Source organism: Oncorhynchus gorbuscha, linkage group LG11 (assembly GCF_021184085.1).
Source record: "Oncorhynchus gorbuscha isolate QuinsamMale2020 ecotype Even-year linkage group LG11, OgorEven_v1.0, whole genome shotgun sequence".
In the NCBI taxonomy this organism is placed as follows: Eukaryota; Metazoa; Chordata; class Actinopteri; order Salmoniformes; family Salmonidae; genus Oncorhynchus; species Oncorhynchus gorbuscha.
Genome location: NC_060183.1, coordinates 24,019,300 through 24,032,581, shown reverse-complemented (window position 1 = coordinate 24,032,581; position 13,282 = coordinate 24,019,300). Strand labels below are relative to the sequence as shown.

General features: G+C 47.3%; 1 protein-coding gene across 1 annotated transcript in view; it reads left to right on the top strand.

The window, feature by feature from the left end:
- Positions 1-13,282, top strand: part of LOC124047605 (glucagon receptor-like) — a 32,642-nt gene that overhangs the window by 11,690 nt on the left and 7,670 nt on the right. The window contains exons 2-3 of the mRNA XM_046367925.1: positions 4,584-4,667; positions 5,027-5,129. Coding sequence (XP_046223881.1) covers positions 4,584-4,667; positions 5,027-5,129 — 187 coding nt within the window. The remainder of the gene's footprint in view (positions 1-4,583; positions 4,668-5,026; positions 5,130-13,282) is intronic.

The following is a 13,282-nucleotide window of genomic DNA, read 5'->3' as shown; positions in this document are numbered from 1 at the left end:
TTTTTCTGAAATTAGACACATTTTCCCATGACTTATGCCATGTTAATATTTTTTATTTTTTTATTTCACCTTTATTTAACCAGGTAGGCAAGTTGAGAACAAGTTCTCATTTACAATTGCGACCTGGCCAAGATAAAGCAAAGCAGTTCGACAGATACAACGACACAGAGTTACACATGGAGTAAAACAAACATACAGTCAATAATACAGTATAAACAAGTCTATATACAATGTGAGCAAATGAGGTGAGAAGGGAGGTAAAGGCAAAAAAAGCCATGGTGGCAAAGTAAATACAATATAGCAAGTAAAACACTGGAATGATAGTTTTGCAATGGAAGAATGTGCAAAGTAGAAATAAAAATAATGGGGTGCAAAGGAGCAAAATAAATAAATAAATTAAACACAGTTGGGAAAGAGGTAGTTGTTTGGGCTAAATTATAGGTGGGCTATGTACAGGTGCAGTAATCTGTGAGCTGCTCTGAAAGTTGGTGCTTAAAGCTAGTGAGGGAGATAAGTGTTTCCAGTTTCAGAGATTTTGTAGTTCGTTCCAGTCATTGGCAGCAGAGAACTGGAAGGAGAGGCGGCCAAAGAAAGAATTGGTTTTGGGGGTGACGAGAGAGATATACCTGCTGGAGCATGTGCTACAGGTGGGAGATGCTATGGTGACCAGCGAGCTGAGATAAGGGGGGACTTTACCGAGCAGAGTCTTGTAGATGACATGGAGCCAGTGGGTTTGGCGACGAGTATGAAGCGAGGGCCAGCCAACGAGAGCGTACAGGTCGCAATGGTGGGTATTATATGGGGCTTTGGTGACAAAACGGATTGCACTGTGATAGATTGCATCCAATTTGTTGAGTAGGGTATTGGAGGCTATTTTGTAAATGACATCGTCAAAGTCGAGGATTGGTAGGATGGTCAGTTTTACAAGGGTATGTTTGGCAGCATGAGTGAAGGATGCTTTGTTGCGAAATAGGAAGCCAATGCTAGATTTAACTTTGGATTGGAGATGTTTGATATGGGTCTGGAAGGAGAGTTTACAGTCTAACCAGACACCTAAGTATTTGTAGTTGTCCACGTATTCTAAGTCAGAGCCGTTCAGAGTAGTGATGTTGGACAGGCGGGTAGGTGCAGGTAGCGATCGGTTGAAGAGCATGCATTTAGTTTTACTTGTATTTAAGAGCAATTGGAGGCCACGGAAGGAGAGTTGTATGGCATTGAAGCTTGCCTGGAGGGTTGTTAACACAGTGTCCAAAGAAGAAGTATACAGAATGGTGTTGTCTGCGGAGAGGTGGATCAGAGACTCACCAGCAGCAAGAGCGACCTCATTGATGTATACAGAGAAGAGAGTCTGTCCAAGAATCCTACCCTGTGGCACCCCCATAGAGACTGCCAGAGGTCCGGACAGCAGACCCTCCAATTTGACACACTGAACTCTTATCAGAGAAGTAGTTGGTGAACCAGGCGAGGCAATCATTTGAGAAACCAAGGCTGTCGAGTCTGCCGATGAGGATGTGGTGATTGACAGAGTCGAAAGCCTTGGCCAGATCAATGAATACGGCTGCACAGTAATGTTTCTTATCGATGGCGGTTAAGATATCGTTTAGGACCTTGAGCGTGGCTGAGGTGCACCCATGACCAGCTCTGAAACCAGATTGCATAGCAGAGAAGGTATGGTGAGATTCGAAATGGTCGGTAATCTGTTTGTTGACTTGGCTTTCGAAGACCTTAGAAAGGCATGGTAGGATAGATATAGGTCTGTAGCAGTTTGGGTCAAGAGTGTCCCCCCCTTTGAAGAGGGGGATGACCGCAGCAGCTTTCCAAACTTTGAGAATCTCAGACGACACGAAAGAGAGGTTGAACAGGCTAGTAATAGGGGTGGCAACAATTTCGGCAGATAATTTTAGAAAGAAAGGGTCCAGATTGTCTAGCCCGGCTGATTTGTAGGGGTCCAGATTTTGCAGCTCTTTCAGAACATCAGCTGAACGGATTTGGGAGAAGGAGAAATGGGGAAGGCTTGGGCGAGTTGCTGTTGGGGGTGCAGTGCTGTTGACCGGGGTAGGAGTAGCCAGGTGGAAAGCATGGCCAGCCGTAGAAAAATGCTTATTGAAATTCTCAATTATGGTGGATTTATCAGTGGTGACAGTGTTTCCTATCTTCAGTGCAGTGGGCAGCTTATTCTCCATGGACTTTACAGTGTCCCAAAACTTTTTTGAGTTAGTGTTGCAGGAAGCAAATTTCTGCTTGAAAAAGCTAGCCTTGGCTTTTCTAACTGCCTGTGTATAATGGCTTCTAGCTTCCCTGAACAGCTGCATATCACGGGGGCTGTTCGATGCTAATGCAGAACGCCATAGGATGTTTTTGTGTTGGTTAAGGGCAGTCAGGTCTGGGGAGAACCAAGGGCTATATCTGTTCCTGGTTCTAAATTTCTTGAATGGGGCATGTTTATTTAAGATGGTTAGGAAGGCATTTAAAAAAATATCCAGGCATCCTGTACTGACGGGATGAGATCAATATCCTTCCATGATACCCCGGCCAGGTCGATTAGAAAGGCCTGCTCGCTGAAGTGTTTCAGGGAGCGTTTTACAGTGATGGGTGGAGGTCGTTTGACCGCTGACCCATTACGGATGCAGGCAATGAGGCAGTGATCGCTGAGATCTTGGTTGAAGACAGCAGAGGTGTATTTAGAGGGGAAGTTGGTTAGGATGATATCTATGAGGGTGCCCGTGTTTAAGGCTTTGGGGAGGTACCTGGTAGGTTCATTGATAATTTGTGTGAGATTGAGAGCATCAAGTTTAGATTGTTGGATGGCTGGGGTGTTAAGCATGTTCCAGTTTAGGTCGCCTAGCAGCACGAGCTCTGAAGATAGATGGGGGGCAATCAGTTCACATATGGTGTCCAGAGCACAGCTGGGGGCAGAGGCTGGTCTATAGCAGGCGGTAACGGTGAGAGACTTGTTTTTAGAGAGGTGGATTTTTAAAAGTAGAAGTTCAAATTGTTTGAGTACAGACCTGGATAGTAGGACAGAACTCTGCAGGCTATCTTTGCAGTAGATTGCAACACCGCCCCCTTTGGCAGTTCTATCTTGTCTGAAAATGTTGTAGTTTGGAATTAAAATTTCAGAATTTTTGGTGGTCTTCCTAAGCCAGGATTCAGACACAGCTAGAACATCCGGGTTGGCAGAGTGTGCTAAAGCAGTGAATAGAACAAACTTAGGGAGGAGGCTTCTAATGTTAACATGCATGAAACCAAGGCTATTACAGTTACAGAAGTCGTCAAAAGAGAGCGCCTGGGGAATAGGAGTGGAGCTAGGCACTGCAGGTCCTGGGTTCACCTCTACATCGCCAGAAGAACATAGGAGGAGTAGAATAAGGGTGCGGCTAAAAGCAATAAGAATTGGTCGTCTAGAACGTCTGGAACAGAGAGTAAAAGGAGGTTTCTGGGGGCGATAAAATAGCATCAAGGTATAATAAAGGTATGGTAGGATGTGAATACAGTGGAGGTAAACCTAGGTATTGAGTGATGAAGAGAGAGATATTGTCTCTAGAAACATCATTGAAACCAGGAGATGTCATTGCATGTGTGGGTGGTGGAACTAATAGGTTGGATAAGGTAGAGTGAGCAGGACTAGAGGCTCTACAGTGAAATAAGCCAATAAACACTAACCAGAACAGCAATGGACAAGACATATTGACATTAAGGAGAGACATGCTTAGTCGAGTGATCAAAAGGGTCCAGTGAGTGGAGAGGTTGGTTGGGGGTCACGGCGATTTAGACAGGATGGAGGTCTGTTATTAGCCACCTCTTGCATTCCGTCAATAGATTAGTGGGGTTCCGTGTGGTAGAGGGGATTAATCCAAATCACACAACAACAACAAAAATAAAAACAATAGATATAGTTATAGAGGCCCAAGAAGAAAACATAATCAAAATAAAAATAATAAATTGTCCGATTGTCTATTCAGATAGCAGCCGGTAAGACAGCTAACGGTTAGCAGGCCGCAGATGGGCGTTCAGGTAACATCGCGACGGAGGAGCCAGCCGGATAACTCCTTTGGGTAGATAACGTCGGCAGTCCAGTTGTGAAGGCCCGGTGGGGCTCCGCATAGGCAGTAAAACGGGTCCGGATAGGTGACTGCAGCCCAGGAGTGATTGATGGAACTCAGGAGTGATTGACGGAGCTGGCTAGCTCCGGAATAATTGATGTTTGCTCCGTAATCGACGAAAGCCGATAGTCACACGGATAGCAGCTAGCTAGCTGTGAGATCCAGGTATGAATGGTATCTGAGTGAGAGTGACTAACAAAATCATTGGAGACCCCATGGAGGTCAGGGCCCCTGGGCACGTGCCCGGTCGATAATTCGGCCATGATTACTACAAGTTTTGATACCTGGGTAGACTAACCAATCAAAAATGTTTTACTGAAGGACTAATTGAGTGACTGTCAGTGACTGACATAGCAAGAGGAAAACTGCTGACGCACAACCAAATTTTGAAATTGCACCTGCTGTATTCTACTATTTTAACGCTCAACATTAAGTTGAGAACCCGACTGAGTTCCTAAAAAAGTGTTCTTGACCTCACAGAGAGCGCTCATCCCCCGAACAGAGATGAGTTGGACCATGGGAAGCATGGCCCTGACCTGCCTACTGCTGCTGAAGATGCTAAAGGTGAGATATGAACAAAATACTATATTGAGACTGTATCTGTTACATGCAAATGTTGTGTTGTTTTGAGCAGAACCATACAGTCGTGAGTGTTGTTGAGCGTGACACACCTTAATAGCCAATGTGCTATCAAGAGCCACTTATAACTGTTGGACACTGTAGAGTACAGTGAGTGTACAGTGTACAGTGAGCTGAGTCTGTACACAGGAAACACCTATTGTTTAATGGTTGGACTGTGGTGAGACAGAACGTAGCTACTGTCGTACAGAGCAATACATTTTTAGCTGCCTCCAATGAAACCTTTCATTCATTCATTCAGAAGGCTATTCCATGAATGTTTTTTTGTTTGTTTCCTCTTCCAGGTGGAGATGGTCGGTGGGAAAGTCCTGGAGGAGACCTACATGAGGTGGATCCACTACAAAGATGAATGTGTGAAGATGATTGACTATGAGCCATTTCCTCAAGGTAAGAAAACAACTCGACTCAAATAGATTTGGCATTTAGAAGTGGTTCCTTGGTAAACTTCCCACAGTCTCTCACACAACTGGGAGTAGAGTGCCATAAGTCTGGCAAGCAAGACTAATTAAGGATAAAATAGGATTGGTTCCATTGGCATATTTTTTTGTTGTTGTTTTATATGATGAAGGCTTCTGGTAGAACAGTGGTTTCCAACCTTTTTGGATTACTGTACAACCAACTGAATTTTGCCCTGCCCAGAGTACCCTTGATTGACATATACAGTGCATTCGGAAAGTATTCAGACCCTTGTACTTTTTTCACATAACTTTGTTACAGCCTTATTCTAAAATGGATTCAAATTTTTTTCCCTCATCAACATACGCACAATACCCCCAAAATGACAAAGCAAAAACAGGTTTACATTTTTTTGTAAACATTTATTACAAATGTAAAAATGAAATACCTTATTAACATAAGTATTCAGACCCTTTGCTATGAGACTCGAAATTGAGCTCAGGTGCATCCGTTTTCCATTGGTCATCCTTGAGATGTTTCTACAACTTGATTAGAGTCCACCTAGGGCTGTTGCGATGACCATATTACTGCCACACCGGCGGTCACGAGTCATGAACGCAGTCAAATTCCATGTGACCGTTTAGTCACGGTAATTAGGCTTCTCCAAGCTCTGATGCTGCTCATGGTCATTAGTAGCCTACCAAACTTGCTAACTGCCTGGTATTCAGCACTTTTGTCCCTATAATCACTCTAACATCAATGCAAATGTTATTGAAAAAATCTAATCCAACACTTCATGAGAGCCCATGAGGTCATGTTGCGCAACATTTCTATAGGCATTTGAAAACAGAGTGATGGCCTCTATGAAAAAGATGAGGGTCCCATCAGCTTTCTATAGACTTTCTATATGTCATGTTTTGTCATAGATTGTCATGTCTTGTCCCTGTGCTTCCTCTTCTATTCATTTCCCCCTGCTGGTCTTATTAGGTTCTTTCCCTCTCTCTATCCCTCTCTCTCTCTCTCTCTCTATCGTTCCGTTCCTGCTCCCAGCTGTTCCTCATTCTCCTAACTACCTCGTTTACTCTTTCACACCTGTCCCCTATTTTGCCCTCTGATTAAGTCCCTATTTCTCTCTCTGTTTCCGCTTCTGTCCTTGTCGGATCCTTGTCTGCTGTACTGTGTTCTTCTTCCGTCCTGTCGTGTTTTTGCCTTCATCAGATGCTGCGTGTGAGCAGGTGTCTCTATCAGCTACGGCCTGCGCCTACCCGAAGCGACCTGCAGTCTGTGGCCGCTTCTCCTGTTACTCCCCTCTAGAGACTAGAGGATTTCTGTTATTCCCCGTTTGGACATTACCTGTTAAGAATTCAGGATTAGTCGTTTTCTGTTTGGACTGGAATAAACTCTGTTTCTGTTAAGTCGCTTTTGGGTCCTCATTCACCTGCATAACAGAAGGATCCGACCAAGAATGGACCCAGCGACTACAGATCCTCGCAACTCAGCCGTCGAGATCCAGGGAGCGATGCTCGGCAGACACGAGCAGGAATTGTCTGCTGCTCGTCATGCCGTTGAGACCCTGGCCGCTCAGGTCTCCGACCTCTCAAGACAGTTTCACAATCTCCGTCTCGAGCCACCAGCTACTTCCTGGTCTTCCGAGTCTCCGGAACCAAGAGTTAATAACCCACCGTGTTACTCTGGGCAGCCCACTGAATGCCGCTCCTTTCTCACCCAGTGTGATATTGTGTTCTCTCTCCAGCCCAACACATACTCAAGGGATAGAGCTCGTATCGCCTACGTCATATCACTCCTTACTGGACGGGCTCGGGAGTGGGGCACAGCTATCTGGGAGGCAAGGGCTGAGTGTACTAACGAGTATCAGAACTTTAAAGAGGAGATGATACGGGTTTTTGATCGTTCAGTTTTTGGGAAGGAGGCTTCCAGGGCCCTGGCTTCCCTATGTCAAGGTGATCGATCCATAACGGATTACTCTATAGAGTTTCGCACTCTTGCTGCCTCCAGTGACTGGAACGAGCCGGCGTTGCTCGCTCATTTTCTGGAGGGACTCCACGCTGAGGTTAAGGATGAGATTCTCTCCCGGGAGGTTCCTTCCAGCGTGGATTCTTTGATTCAACTCGCCATCCGCATAGAACGACGGGTAGATCTTCGTCACCGAGCTCGTGGAAGAGAGCTCGCGTTAACGGTGTCCCCCCTCTCCGCATCTCAACCATCTCCTCCCACTGGCTCAGGTGTTGAGCCCATGCAGCTGGGAGGTATTCGCATCTCGACTAAGGAGAGGGAACGGAGAATCACCAACCGCCTCTGTCTCTATTGCGGTTCTGCTGGACATTTTGTAATTTCATGTCCAGTAAAAGCCAGAGCTCATCAGTAAGCGGAGGGCTACTGGTGAGCGCTACTACTCAGGTCTCTCCATCAAGATCCTGTACTACCTTGTCGGTCCATCTACGCTGGACCGGTTCGGCAGCTTGCTGCAGTGCCTTGATAGACTCTGGGGCTGAGGGCTGTTTTATGGACGAAGCATGGGCTCGGAAACATGACATTCCTCTCAGACAGTTAGGGGAGCCCAAGCCCATGTTCGCCTTGGATGGTAGTCTCCTCCTCAGTATCATATGTGAGACACTACCTTTAACCCTCACAGTATCTGGTAACCACAGTGAGACCATTTCTTTTTTGATTTTTCGTTCACCTTTTACACCTGTTGTTTTGGGTCATCCCTGGCTAGTATGTCATAATCCTTCTATTAATTGGTCTAGTAATTCTATCCTATCCTGGAACGTTTCTTGTCATGTGAAATGTTTAATGTCTGCTATCCCTCCTGTTTCTTCTGTCCCCTCTTCACAGGAGGAACCTGGTGATTTGACAGGGGTGCCGGAGGAATATCATGATCTGCGCACGGTCTTCAGTCGGTCCAGAGCCACCTCCCTTCCTCCTCACCGGTCGTATGATTGTTGTATTGATCTCCTTCCGGGGACCACTCCCCCCCGGGGTAGACTATACTCTCTGTCGGCTCCCGAACGTAAGGCTCTCGAAGATTATCTGTCTGTTTCTCTCGACGCCGGTACCGTTGTGCCTTCTTCCTCTCCCGCCGGAGCGGGGTTTTTTTTGTCATGTTAAGAAGAAGGACGGTACCCCTGCGTCCCTGCGTGGATTATCGAGGGCTGAATGACATAACGGTTAAGAATCGTTATCCGCTTCCCCTTATGTCGTCAGCCTTCGAGATTCTGCAGGGAGCCAGGTTCTTTACTAAGTTGGACCTTCGTAACGCTTACCATCTCGTGCGCATCAGGGAGGGGGACGAGTGGAAAACGGCGTTTAACACTCCGTTAGGGCATTTTGAATACCGGGTTCTGCCGTTCGGTCTCGCTAATGCTCCAGCTGTCTTTCAGGCATTAGTGAATGATGTACTGAGAGACATGCTGAACATCTTTGTTTTCGTTTACCTTGACGATATCCTGATTTTTTCACCGTCACTCCAGATTCATGTTCAGCACGTTCGACGTGTCCTCCAGCGCCTTTTAGAGAATTGTCTCTATGTGAAGGCTGAGAAGTGCGCCTTTCATGTCTCCTCCGTCACATTTCTCGGTTCTGTTATTTCCGCTGAAGGCATTCAGATGGATCCCGCTAAGGTCCATGCTGTCAGCGATTGGCCCGTCCCTAAGTCACATGTCGAGTTGCAGCGCTTTCTCGGTTTCGCGAATTTCTATCGGCGTTTCATTCGTAATTTCGGTCAAGTGGCAGCTCCTCTCACAGCCCTTACTTCTGTCAAGACGTGCTTTAAGTGGTCCGGTTCCGCCCAGGGAGCTTTTGATCTCCTCAAGAAGCGTTTTACATCCGCTCCTATCCTTGTTACTCCTGACGTCACTAAACAATTCATTGTCGAGGTTGACGCATCAGAGGTGGGCGTGGGAGCCATTCTGTCCCAGCGCTCCCATTCTGACGATAAGGTCCATCCCTGCGCGTATTTTTCTCATCGCCTGTCGCCGTCTGAACGCAACTATGATGTGGGTAACCGCGAACTGCTCGCCATCCGCTTAGCCCTAGGCGAATGGCGACAGTGGTTGGAGGGGGCGACCGTTCCTTTTGTCGTTTGGACTGACCATAAGAACCTTGAGTACATCCGTTCTGCCAAACAACTCAATGCGCGTCAAGCTCGTTGGGCGTTGTTTTTAGCTCGTTTCGAGTTCGTGATTTCTTATCGTCCGGGTACTAAGAACACCAAGCCTGATGCTTTATCCCGTCTCTTCAGTCCTTCTGTAACCTCTACCGACCCCGAGGGGATTCTCCCTGAAGGGCGTGTTGTCGGGTTGACTGTCTGGGGAATTGAGAGACAGGTAAAGCAAGCACTCACTCACACTCCGTCGCCGCGCGCTTGTCCTAGTAACCTTCTTTTCGTTCCTGTTTCTACTCGTCTGGCTGTTCTTCAGTGGGCTCACTCTGCCAAGTTAGCTGGCCACCCCGGCGTTCGGGGTACGCTTGCTTCTATTCGCCAGCGGTTTTGGTGGCCTACTCAGGAGCGTGACACGCGCCGTTTCGTGGCTGCTTGTTCGGACTGCGCGCAGACTAAGTCAGGTAACTCTCCTCCTGCCGGTCGTCTCAGACCGCTTCCCATTCCTTCTCGACCATGGTCTCACATCGCCTTAGACTTTATTACCGGTCTGCCTTCGTCAGCTGGGAAGACTGTGATTCTAACGGTTGTCGATAGGTTCTCTAAGGCGGCTCATTTTATTCCCCTCGCTAAGCTTCCTTCCGCTAAGGAGACAGCACAAATCATCATTGAGAATGTGTTCAGAATTCATGACCTCCCGTTAGACGCCGTTTCGGACAGAGGTCCGCAATTCACGTCTCAGTTTTGGAGGGAGTTCTGTCGTTTGATTGGTGCTTCCGTCAGTCTCTCTTCCGCTTTTCATCCCCAGTCTAACGGTCAAGCAGAACGGGCCAATCAGACGATTGGTCGCATATTACGCAGTCTTTCTTTTAGAAACCCTGCGTCTTGGGCAGAACAGCTCCCCTGGGCAGAATACGCTCACAACTCGCTTCCTTCGTCTGCTACCGGGCTATCTCCTTTTCAGAGTAGTCTTGGGTACCAGCCTCCTCTGTTCTCGTCCCAGCTCGCCGAGTCCAGCGTTCCCTCCGCTCAGGCTTTTGTCCAACGTTGTGAGCGCACCTGGAGGAGGGTCAGGTCTGCACTTTGCCGTTATAGGGCGCAGACTGTGAGAGCCGCCAATAAACGTAGGATTAAGAGTCCTAGGTATTGAGTGAGTGTGGCTTTCCACTCGTAACCTTCCCCTTACGACAGCTTCTCGCAAGTTGACTCCGCGGTTCATTGGTCCGTTCCGTATTTCTCAGGTCGTTAATCCTGTCGCAGTGCGACTTCTTCTTCCGCGACATCTTCGTCGCGTCCACCCAGTCTTCCATGTCTCCTGTGTCAAGCCCTTTCTTCGCGCCCCCGTTCGTCTCCCCCCCCCCCGTCCTTGTCGAGGGCGCACCTATTTACAGGGTACGGAAGATCATGGACATGCGTTCTCGGGGACGTGGACACAAGTACTTAGTGGATTGGGAGGGGTACGGTCCTGAGGAGAGGAGTTGGGTTCCATCTCGGGACGTGCTGGACCGTTCGTTGATCGATGATTTCCTCTGTTGCCGCCAGGGTTCCTCCTCGAGTTCGCCAGGGGGCGCTCGGTGAGTGGGGGGGTACTGTCATGTTTTGTCATAGATTGTCATGTCTTGTCCCTGTGCTTCCTCTTCTATTCGTTTCCCCCTGCTGGTCTTATTAGGTTCTTTCCCTCTCTCTATCCCTCTCTCTCTCTCTCTCTATCGTTCCGTTCCTGCTCCCAGCTGTTCCTCATTCTCCTAACTACCTCGTTTACTCTTTCACACCTGTCCCCTATTTTGCCCTCTGATTAAGTCCCTATTTCTCTCTCTGTTTCCGCTTCTGTCCTTGTCGGATCCTTGTTTGCTGTACTGTGTTCTTGTTCCGTCCTGTCGTGTTTTTGCCTTCATCAGATGCTGCGTGTGAGCAGGTGTCTCTATCAGCTACGGCCTGCGCCTACCCGAAGCGACCTGCAGTCTGTGGCCGCTTCTCCTGTTATTCCCCTCTAGAGACTAGAGGATTTCTGTTATTCCCCGTTTGGACATTACCTGTTAAGAATTCAGGATTAGTCGTTTTCTGTTTGGACTGGAATAAACTCTGTTTCTGTTAAGTCGCTTTTGGGTCCTCATTCACCTGCATAACACTATAGACTTGGCCTACAATTATTTCTCAACTTTCCTAATATTAAGCACTTTGCGTATTTTTACAACAAGAGTACAGCCTATCTGACTGGCATGCTATTTAAGATGACATGTATTTTTTCCCCTGCCCCTGTTTCCAGACAGGTGCATGATAATTGTCAATTCTAAATCAAAGCAAATTTCACGCATACAGTACTGTGCAAAGGTTTTAGGCAGGTGTGAAAAAATGCTGTAAAGTAAGAATGCTTTCAAAAATAAACATGCTAATAGATGATATTTATCAATGAACTAAATGCAAAGTGAGTGAACAGAAGAAAAATCTAAACCAATCCATATTTGGTGTGACCACCCTTTGCCTTCAAAACAGCATAAATTATTTTAGGTACACTTGCACAAAGTCAGAGATTTTGGAGGCATATGTATGATTAAACAATTATACCAAACAGGTGCTAATGATCCTCAACTCATTACGTAGGTTGAAACACAATCATTAACTGAAACAGAAACAGCTGTGTAGGAGGAATAAAACTGGGTGAGGAACAGCCAAACTCAGCTAACAAGGTGAGGTTGCTGAAGACAGTTTACCGTCAAAAGTCATACACCAGACACAAGACACAAGGTAGTTATATGGCATCAGCACGGTCTCTCCCAGGCAGAAATGTGAAGGCTGACAGGGGTTTCCAGATGTGCTGTCCAAGCTCTTTTGAAGAAGCACAAAGAAACGGGCAACGTTGAGGACCGTAGTTGCAGTGGTTGGCTAAGGAAACTTACTGCAGCAGATGAAAGACATATCATGCTTACTTCCCTTCACAATCAGAAGATGTCCAGCAGCGCCATCAGCTCAGAATTGGCAAAAAAACAGTGGGACCCTGGTACACCCATCTACTGTCTGGAGAAGTCTGGTCAGAAGTGGCTTTCATGGAAGACTTATGGCCAAAAAACCATAACTCCGACGTGGAAACAAGGCCAAGCGACTCAACTGTGCATGGAAACACAGGAACTGGGGTGAAAAAAATGGCATTAGGTGCTCTGGACTGATGAGTTCAAATGTGAAAAAGTTGGCTGTAGCATAAGGCTGTAATGGCTGTTGGAAAGAGAGGACCAAGGTGCAGCGTGGTATGTGTCCATATTTATTTAATGAACACTGAAATCACAAAAATAACAATGTTGTTATGGTCGGTCTAATGAAATGTTGTTATGGTCTAATGGTCTAATGCCTAATGAAACAGTTCTGGCTGGTGCAGACACATAACAGAAAACAACTACCCACTAGAACAAAACATAGAATGCCCACCCCAACTCATGCCCTGACCAATCTAAAATAGAGACACGGTCAGGACGTGACAGTAACCCCCCCAAAGGTGCGGACTCTGGCCGCAAAACCTAAACCCATAGGGGAGGGTCTGGGTGGGCATCTGTCCGCGGTGGCGGCTCTGGCGCCGGACGTGGACCCCACTCCACCTTAGTCTTGGCCCACTTAGGTGGCGCCTTTGGAGCGGCGACCCTCACCGCCGACCCCGGATTGGGGACCCTTTCAGCGGGCCCCGAATAGACGGGAGACTCTGGAAGCGCCGGAGTGAAGGGCGACTCTGGCAGCGCCGGAGTGAAGGGCGGCTCTGGCAGCTCAGAATAGAATAGGTCAACTTTTGTACTATGGGGGATAGTAAATTGGCATAGGCTAGTGCTTTTGCTGTTTGTTACATTTAAGCTTACTCATCTTCTTGGCTGACGAAAAGTAAATGTGGGCAGTTCATCCAATATCTTCAATATGCAACTTGGAATTGGATAAGGATGCGCGCAGTTGCTTCCCCGATGTGTCTGTCTACACTTGTAGCCTGTGAGAAAGACCTGATCAGGTGATGGCAGCCATATGAGTGAGAGGTGCTTCAGAGCAGCAG